General features: G+C 50.9%; 1 protein-coding gene across 1 annotated transcript; it reads left to right on the top strand.

Annotated features, from left to right (window-relative positions):
* The first annotated feature begins 1,696 nt into the window (after positions 1 to 1,696).
* LOC149354749 (uncharacterized) lies at positions 1,697 to 3,259 on the top strand. The gene is made up of 2 exons (XM_089583505.1): positions 1,697 to 2,191; positions 2,352 to 3,259. The coding sequence occupies exons 1-2, from the start codon at positions 1,822 to 1,824 to the stop codon at positions 2,360 to 2,362; spliced, it is 381 nt and encodes a 126-aa protein (XP_089439631.1). The 5' UTR covers positions 1,697 to 1,821; the 3' UTR covers positions 2,363 to 3,259.
* The last annotated feature ends 5,865 nt before the right edge of the window (positions 3,260 to 9,124 follow it).

The raw sequence follows: 9,124 nt of genomic DNA, 5'->3' as shown, positions 1-9,124 counted from the left end.
ATGTTTCCCGCCGTTTTTATTCTATCTCCGTCTGGATGCGGGAAAGCGGACGAGAAGGGGGCCCAGAGCAGCGAGGAAGGTTACGCTACGCCAACGTGGAAAAAGTACCGTCTTGCGCGCGTCCCCACCGGCTCTTTAAAGTCGCCTGTTCTTATAACGAGACTGCGCACGTTGGTTCCGCGTGGTCGCGTCAGCTGTGAGCCGCGATTTTGACCGTGCTAACGCGGTCTAGCGGTTACGTATGAATTTCCGGGAGGTTACCCTGTTCTTGTAACGGAAGTACAGCAGTGAAAAAACAAGAAACACACACAGGGACAATGCTTCGGCACTGACAACTGAAATTTTATTTGAAACACGAAGTAGAGTTGGGTGAGGTTCAGGTTCACGCAGTTGCTGTCCAGCAGCCGCGGCACACACTTGTACGCGGCCCACTCGTCGCTCACGATTACGGTATCCGGGGAAACATTGGTGGAGATGATCGCTCCTAGGGTCACTGCGTCTTGTCGGTCGACTTGAAAGAGTCGCAACTCTTTCGTGGCCACCCAAATTATGCCGAATATTCACTGCTTATGGTGGATCACGCCGCCGTAGTTGTTCTGCCGGTGCGGTGGCACGTTGTCACCGGCCAAAAGCCGGCCGCGGTTGGCCTTGCGCTTGCCCCACATCAGACACTCGTCCACCTGCACCTCCTCACCATGTCCACCCATCGGGAGCTGCTCCGACAGCTCGGCGCAGCAGCACACCTCACGGACGCAGTTGCACCAGTCGGTGAAGGCCTGCTTCGAGATGGCGTCGTTTTGCAAGTCCCTGCCGATGGACATGGGGATCTCCATCGCCATGCAGTACGTGATGTACAGCACAATTGACCGCGGCAGTTTGACGTTAGTACGGCCTAGGCGGTCCTCGCGGGCAAAGAAACTGGGACAGTTACCTCCGTTGGCGCGCAGAGCAGCAGACCGTAGCGTAGCGGTGCCATGCATTTGAGCCAGCTGCTTCTTGCACCTTTAGCACCGAAACTGGGCTCGCCTACCATTTTTTTTTTTGAGGCGCGGTAGTACGTCGCTACTTCGCCGTCGCAGTCTGGTTGGGCATCGTTAAAGCCGAGCTCGCCACAGATACCCCATGTTGTATCCTTTCTTGTTTCAGTTTCGTTTCTTTCAGTGTACATATCGCCATCGTCATTCAATATGATTTCCTATATAAGTGGCTTGACTGTGACGAATAAAGGGGAGTGTTTCTGCATACTGCGCTTGCGTGGTCCCGTGTCATGCGTCTGGTCTGAACCAGACACCACATATTGGCGACGAGGATGAACCGCCTACGGTGCAAGGCGACACGGAGCCCTTGCAGCCACGATCTCATCGGCGGCCAGGAGTAGCGCAAGAACGCCGGAGGTGCGCAAGAACGCCGGAGGTGCGCAAGAACGCCGGAGGTGCGCAAGAACGCCGGAGGTGCGCAAGAACGCCGGAGGTGCGCAAGAACGCCGGAGGTGCGCAAGAACGCCGGAGGTGCGCAAGAACGCCGGAGGTGCGCAAGAACGCCGGAGGTGCGCAAGAACGCCGGAGGTGCGCAAGAACGCCGGAGGTGCGCAAGAACGCCGGAGGTGCGCAAGAACGCCGGAGGTGCGCAAGAACGCCGGAGGTGCGCAAGAACGCCGGAGGTGCGCAAGAACGCCGGAGGTGCGCAAGAACGCCGGAGGTGCGCAAGAACGCCGGAGGTGCGCAAGAACGCCGGAGGTGCGCAAGAACGCCGGAGGTGCGCAAGAACGCAGATAAGTGAAATTTGCTCACACCACATATTGCGAGGATCAGTATCGGAGCCATGTCACTCGGGTGTTTCCCAGCACCGCCCCCTTTCTTGCCTGCACCCGGTGACCCGGCTGTGCCTTGGCAGCAGTGGAAACGCGTATTCCTGAATTTCCTGGAGGCCATTGGCGGCGATGAACTGAAGCCGAAGCGTTGCAAGGCAATTCTGCTAAACTCGCTCGGGGTTGAAGGCCAGCGAATATTCTACAGCATCCTTGCACAAGGAGCAGACGTGACTGCGGACGCCAAGGCCGAGGACAAGGGGGACAAGGAGGAAGAGGCGGACCAGTTCAAGGACGCGCTTGCTGCACTGGATACGCATTTCGCGAGCGCTACGAATGATTTGGTGGAGCGACGCCGGTTTCGCCAAAGACGACAACTGCCTGGTGAGACATTTCAAGCATTTACAGTCTTCGGGACCTTGCGTCTACTTGCAATTTTGGCAGTGCTACCGATAGCATGATTCGAGACCAATTACTGGAAGGCACTTCGTCACGAACAACACGTGAACGCTTGCTTTATGAAGGGTCTTCGCTTACATTGCAGCGTGCTGTTGACATCGGGAAGCAAATTGAGCAAACACAACAAGAGCTCGGGGAATTCGCGCATAGCACTGTGAACAAGATTCAAGATGTGCGAAAAAGGTCAGACGCTGAGCAAGGAAGTTGCTACAGGTGCGGCTCGTCATCGCATATGGCTAACTCGACTGCATGTCCGGCGAGGAACAAGCGTTGCCACTCTTGTGGAAAAATTGGTCACTTTTCAAGCATGTGCAAATCGAAGAAAAAGAAATATGCCGTTCGAAAGCCCGAGAAGGCCAACGCCGTCACGGTACTTCAAATCGGTGACCGTAATGCGTCGGCGAAAGATATTCGAGCCAACATTTCTATCGGGAAGATAAGATTGTCGTTGATTGTCGACACAGGCGCTACGGTTTCTTTGCTCAGTGAAGAGCACTACCACAAATATCTAGCCGACACGTACTCATTACGACCGCCGACTGCCAATTTGTGCAACTATTCCGGAGAACAAATCAAGTTAAGCGGTTGCTTTCTTGCTGACGTATCTTACAAGGGAAACAGAGCCAGTGTGCTTTTTCATGTCACAACCAAGGGCACTTCGCTGCTGGGGCTTGATGCCGTTCGGAGCCTGGGAATCACTATCAACGGCTCAACCTTGAATTGCTGCCAGGTGACATGCCCTGATTCACTGCCTTCAGAATTTACGCACCAGTTTGCGCACTTGTTCACGGAACAGTTAGGGCATGTGAAAGGCTTTGTTCACCATGTTAACTGTCGTTCATCTGTGAAACCAGTCGTTGCGAAACTCCGACGCCTGCCGCTCACGCTACGGCAACAGGTATCGGTAGAGATACAACGCCTGCTGGCCGAAGATATAATTGAACCTGTCGACGCATCGGAGTGGATTTCACCGATCGTCGTCGTGAGGAAGAAGGACGGTTGAATTAGGTTGTGTGTGGACCTACGTGAAGTGAACAAGGCAGTAATTGCCGATGCTTTTCCTCTTCCGCATACAGAGGAATTACTTCATGAACTAGCTGGAGGAACGTGCTTCTCAAAGCTCGACTTAGCGTCGGCATACCACCAGCTAGAACTGACTCCGGAAAGTCGGGGACTAACCACCTTTATCACACACGAAGGATTGTTTCGTTTTAAGAGAATGTGTTTTGGCCTTGCATCTGCCCCTTCAGCCTTTCAGAGAATGATGCAGCATATTTTGAAAGATTGTAAAGGCGTACTTTGTTACATTGATGATGTGATTGTGTGGGGCAAGACACGTGAGGAGCACCACAAGAATCTACACCAGGTGCTAAAACGCATTGGTGATTCAGGTTTGAAGCTCAACCAGAAATGCACATTTGCTGTTTCAGAACTATCCTTTTTAGGGCATACGGTGAGCTCAAAAGGGCTCGCACCATTGCAGTCTAAGGTTGACGCTATTGTCAAAGTGCCTGCTCCTCACGATGTTGCCACTTTGAGGTCATTTTTGGGTCTCGCTGGTTACTATGCTCGGTTTGTGCCGCGATTTGCTGATCTCGTCGAGCCGCTTAGAAGGCTCCTGCGGTCTGGTCAACAGTTCACGTGGGATGATGCGGCTGAGCGTAGCTTCCAGCTTGTTAAGACAGCTTTGTCTTCAAGCCCAGTCATACAAATGTTTAACCCAGACCTTGATGTAATTGTTACGACAGATGCTTCTGATAAGGGTCTGGGAGCCGTTCTTCAGCAACGCGATGGTGACAGCGTACGCACGGTGGCCTTCGCATCACGTGCCCTGACTCCTGCTGAGCGGAAGTACTCCGCTGGGGAACGGGAGGGATCGCAAAATGTCGTGGCCGATGCGCTTTCACGCCTACCTCTTGACTGTGATTCGCAGCAGACGATGCAGGAAGAAATTGTGTCCGTTGTATCAGAGTGCCTAACAAAGGAACGGCTGCAGGTGGCCACTGCTGCAGACAGCACACTGCAACAGGTTGTTGTGCACGTGGTACATGGTTGGGCGCCTAGAAAAGCTTTGCCAGCAGAAGTAATGCCGTACTTTAACGTGCGGGGAGAGCTTTCTTTCGTTGATGGCCTTTTGATGCGCGGCGAGCAGGTAGTTGTTCCGAGTGAATTAACCTCGCTCCTGGTTGGTTTTGCGCACGAAGGTCACCCAGGAATTGTGAGGACGAAGCAGAGACTACGTGATCTTTACTGGTGGCCGCGTTTGAATAAACAGGTAGAAGAAGCAATTCATTTTTGTCATATCTGCCAGGCCGCGGACAAGTCCGCTAAACCGTCGTTTGCACCGCTGCAGCCGGTGACGTTTACAGCGCTACCGTGGCAGAAGCTAGCAATGGATATAGTGGGACCGATTGACTGGGGCCCCTTCAAACTGTAGGTACATGATATCGCTGATCGATTATCATTCCAAGTGGCCTGAGGTTGCCTTTTCATCTACAGTAACGTCACAGAGTGTGGTCGATTTTTTGCAGACTGTGTTCAGCTGAGAAGGCTATCCGGAAGAAATTGTCACAGATAATGGGCCTCAGTTTAGATCGCAAATATTTGAAACATTCTTGAGCGAGAGGGGTATTGCGCATCGTTGTTCTTCTCTGTACTATCCACAAGGAAACGGCGCGATTGAACGTTTTAATCGCGTGCTGAAAGATTTCTTGCAGGTTGCCCGATTGGAACAACGGCCCCTCCAGGCTGCTGTGGTTGACTGTCTTGGCATATATAGGTCCACGCCGCATGCGACAACGGGTGTGTCGCCAGCTAAGTTGCTCCACGGGCGTCAGCCAAGGACAAGACTCAATACAGTGGGTTTGCCGACAAGAGAGGGTGTCCATGCCGGTTCGAATGTTCCTGCTAGGGTTAAGGCGAAGCAGATGTATGCAAAACAGTATACGGACAGGAGGCGAGGTGCGAAAAGACCAGCCTTTAGAGTAGGGGACTTCGTTCGTGTACGCAAGCCAGCAGGCGGTGGGAAAGCGTCAGTAAATTACATGGAACCTTTCAAGATTGTCGGCAGAAAAGGCAAAAATAGCTTTTTGATGAGCGACGGTCGTTGCTGGAACGCGTCTAAACTAGTTCGGGTTCCCTGCAATCAATCACAGACAATAGAACAATGGGCATGGGAATTGCCTCATCACTACTCGGGTACCGCTGGGCCTGAAAGCCGCGCAGGCGCTGAACAGGGTGAATTGTTGCGATTGCCGGAAACAAGTGCTGAAGTTAATGAAGAAGTGATTGCTCCTTTAGAGGATTCGGTGGAGCAACCTTTGCGTCGAAGCACTAGGGTACGCCGACCTGTAGAAAGATTTGGGTTTTCTTTACCTGAACAATAAGTGTTTAGTTCGTGTTATTTTGGTTGTTGTAAATTACTATGTTGTATTTTCAAGCGGGAGGCGATGTTGTATCCTTCTTTCTTGTTTCAGTTTCGTTTCTTTCAGTGTACATATCGCCATCGTCATTCAATATGATTTCCTATATAAGTGGCTTGACTGTGACGAATAAAGGGGAGTGTTTCTGCATACTGCGCTTGCGTGGTCCCGTGTCATGCGTCTGGTCTGAACCAGACACCACACCCCAGTACTCCGACGTCGCGGGACGGCCTGCCGATCTTCTGGTGGGCTGGGGTCGCACTGCCGAAAACTGAGGTGCGAAGCGCAGACTCCTCACCAAGATTTCTTGCGCCTTATCGTCTGCCGTGATGCGGCCCATTTCAGCGAATTTGGGTTCCCAACGGACCGACGACATTCTCAAGACTACATTCACGAAAAAGACGGAAATGGCAAGAGTGACTCGACAAGATCTGCCACCACTTATATAGGCATGGTGAAGGGAAAGAGTGTAGGTCACGTCCGCGCGCCCAACGATGATTGGCTGCGGCAGTGGCGTTTGTATCCCAGTATTCCTTGCGAAAGACGTGACCTTCTTTCCTTGCTCTGAGCGTCACTGGTACGCGCCACGTGTCGCAGGCACCCGGAGAGGCACAGACGCATTTCCCGCCGAAAACAAAATTCAGGGAATGATTTTGTCTCCACGATCTTCAAAGACGTCGCAATTGCAAGCCTACGTGTCCTTGGAAGGCAGGTGCAGCAGAATCACCTCTTGACTTATGAGGGTTCCCCAATGCAAGCACCCACAAAAAATAAAATGAATTTAATGATAATATCGGGAAGCAGAAAAATGTTGCGCCGACAAATGTATGCACAATCGTTTTCTTCGCGTGCAAAAACCGCACGATCGTGTGGATAATGTTGAAAACAACTATTGAGACCAGGGCTTTTCCAAAAAAAGCAAATAGTTTGTCATGACCCCGCGCCGCTGGTGCGCATGATGGCCACGGGCGCGTTGCCGAAAAACGAAAAAGGCAAGCAAACGCGGACCTCTGGCTCCTCCATTACCGCAAGCCACCCACCAAAACAGCCATCAAACGTCGCGATAGTTGTGCTGAAAAATGAAATGGCATCTCCAGATGCGTCTATGTAGTGCTCGTGAGTGTTCGTGGCGTCAAACCATGCAAAAAATTGGCTGTGGCTTACCTCTGGTTAACCCTAGTTGAATTGCGAAAGCAATTGAGCGGGTTTTCTCTTCCTCGCTTCTTTGGTTCGTTGCTGCCTCTTTCGCACTCTCCGTAACGACTAGAATCCACTGAGGCGAAACGCATATATATATATATATATATATATATATATCCACACCCCGCGAGGCGAAACCTCCTCTCTCTCTACCCCAGCGGAGCCTATCTGTTGGAGCGCGGCTGCGGCGTTGCTAGGCAACGGCGGCTCAAGGTCGTTGGTGGGCCATGGCATACTGCAGAAGTGCGACCACGCGACGAGCCGAGCTGGCTGGCGTAGTGTTGCTTTCGCAAAAAAACAGCGAGCGCAGTGATCGTCCTCCGAATCTTCCATCATGGCGGCTCGTACCAAGATTTTGTGCTTATCCGCCTATCGTCCACTGCCCCTCGCACACAATTAGCGCGGAGCCAGTTGCAACCTATCATAGCAACCTTGCGAGGTGTCCTTAGATTCCGCTTTTAGACACTATGGAGATCCGGACGCGATGAGCCGCGATCGACAAGGTGGTAACCGCAGTATCGACGCGATCTGACTGCCATTAGCGCGCATTTTACCGACTTTTTACGGCGCTATCGTTAGTGCTTTCGGTCATTATTTTTTTTTTCGAGCCACGTGGAAACGAGGCGTCGAAATCTCTGGACGCGATAGCGTCGAGCGCTGTCTGTGTTTCTTTGTTGCAGTCGTTTCGTTATAACAGGCTACTTTAAAGAGCCGGTGGGGACGTGCGCGAGTCGGTACTTTTTCCAAGTTGGCGTAGCGTAATCCTCCTCGCTGCTCTGAGCCCCTTCTCCGCTATCCCTCATACAGACGGAGATAGAACAAAAACGGCGGGAAACGTGTCACGTAACGCCGCGCCTGGAACGTGACACGGAAACTTGTCACGTGACGCCGCGACACGAAAGTACCCCTATCCCCCCCCCCCCCCCCTTGATGCAATGGACGGCCCCGTACCGCGTTTCTGCGGCGTCTTCTCCTGTTTCTCTCCGAAAAAAAAACATTAAATATATTAGCTAACAAGATCGACAGTGCAGAAAAATGTTTAAGAGATGACATTTATTCGCCTCTTGGAAGTACAGCCTCTGCAGTACAGTACGGTTGCATGCATCCTTGAACTCTTCTCGTAAGATCTGCCCAACCCTAGCCCAAGCCAACTCCCTTTCTTCTATAGCAGCCAGGACAGTCTTTGTAATCGAAGGGCTGCAATGTTTTCGCTGTTTGAGTGGAACTGTTTCTTTTCGAGGATTTAATAAAGCAATTAGATTTAGATAAAAGAGTCGAGAAGTCTTATTCTAGGCACAGTACCCATTAAATATTCCCAGTCTTAGTTTCTTGACATCCAGTCGAGCTTATGCTTATTTGTAACCGCAATTCCGAAGCATTGTACTAATTCATTTTCTACACACTACTAGTGCGCTGCGAATCGGCAGCCTACAAAGAAACGATTCGAAATCTTTATTTATAAACAAGAAAAACATTATTCCGTTCTGAGCGTACATGAGCAAAACACGTTTTTGGGCAAGTTGGTAACATTCTTGATTCATATTGCAGCGAAGAAGCACGAACACAAGTAGAAGAAACACGCAAAAAACACGGAGTTCGTCCGTGTTTTTTGCGTGTTTCTTCTACTTGTGTTCGTGCTTCTTCGCTGCAATATGAATCAAGAATGAGCGTACATGTTCAACGCATAACAAAATTAGGAGTCGCTCAAAAATTCTACGCGCATAGCGCAACCATTAGATGACAATATTCCGGAATCAGCTAAGATGATTGGATAATTTACAACCATTTTTTTTGGGGATTTTCCCAAGTCTACGTTGACATCACCCAAAATACAAACCTTACCCGGCGGAAAAAACACGACGTAGTTCACGAAGATATGAGGTTGCACTTTGCCTACGCGGACGATAAAGATCGAGCACGGAAGTCTGAAATGACGACCTGTATATGTTCACTAGAATCGACTCAGCAGATGAAAATAAGACATTGTTGAAAGAAAGGGTGCAGCATGTATTGATGAAAACAGCAATTCCACCACCACGTCTGTCCTGTTGGGCATGAAAATTACCATGGCATCCCGAGAGTGAAAACTTATGCGTTAGGTGCTCTTTATGTCTGTTGCCGTCAACACGAAAATGTCAAGCACACCTCCGATCAGAACAATATGCGAAACAAATTCATCCTAGTGTTTCCGCATGCTCGTAATATTTACGTGCAGAACAGCGAAACGCCTGCATTG

Source organism: Amblyomma mixtum, chromosome 3 (genome assembly GCF_055824585.1).
Source record: "Amblyomma mixtum isolate Tamu chromosome 3, ASM5582458v1, whole genome shotgun sequence".
NCBI lineage: Eukaryota > Metazoa > Arthropoda > Arachnida > Ixodida > Ixodidae > Amblyomma > Amblyomma mixtum.
This window is presented reverse-complemented; position numbering and strand designations above follow the sequence as displayed.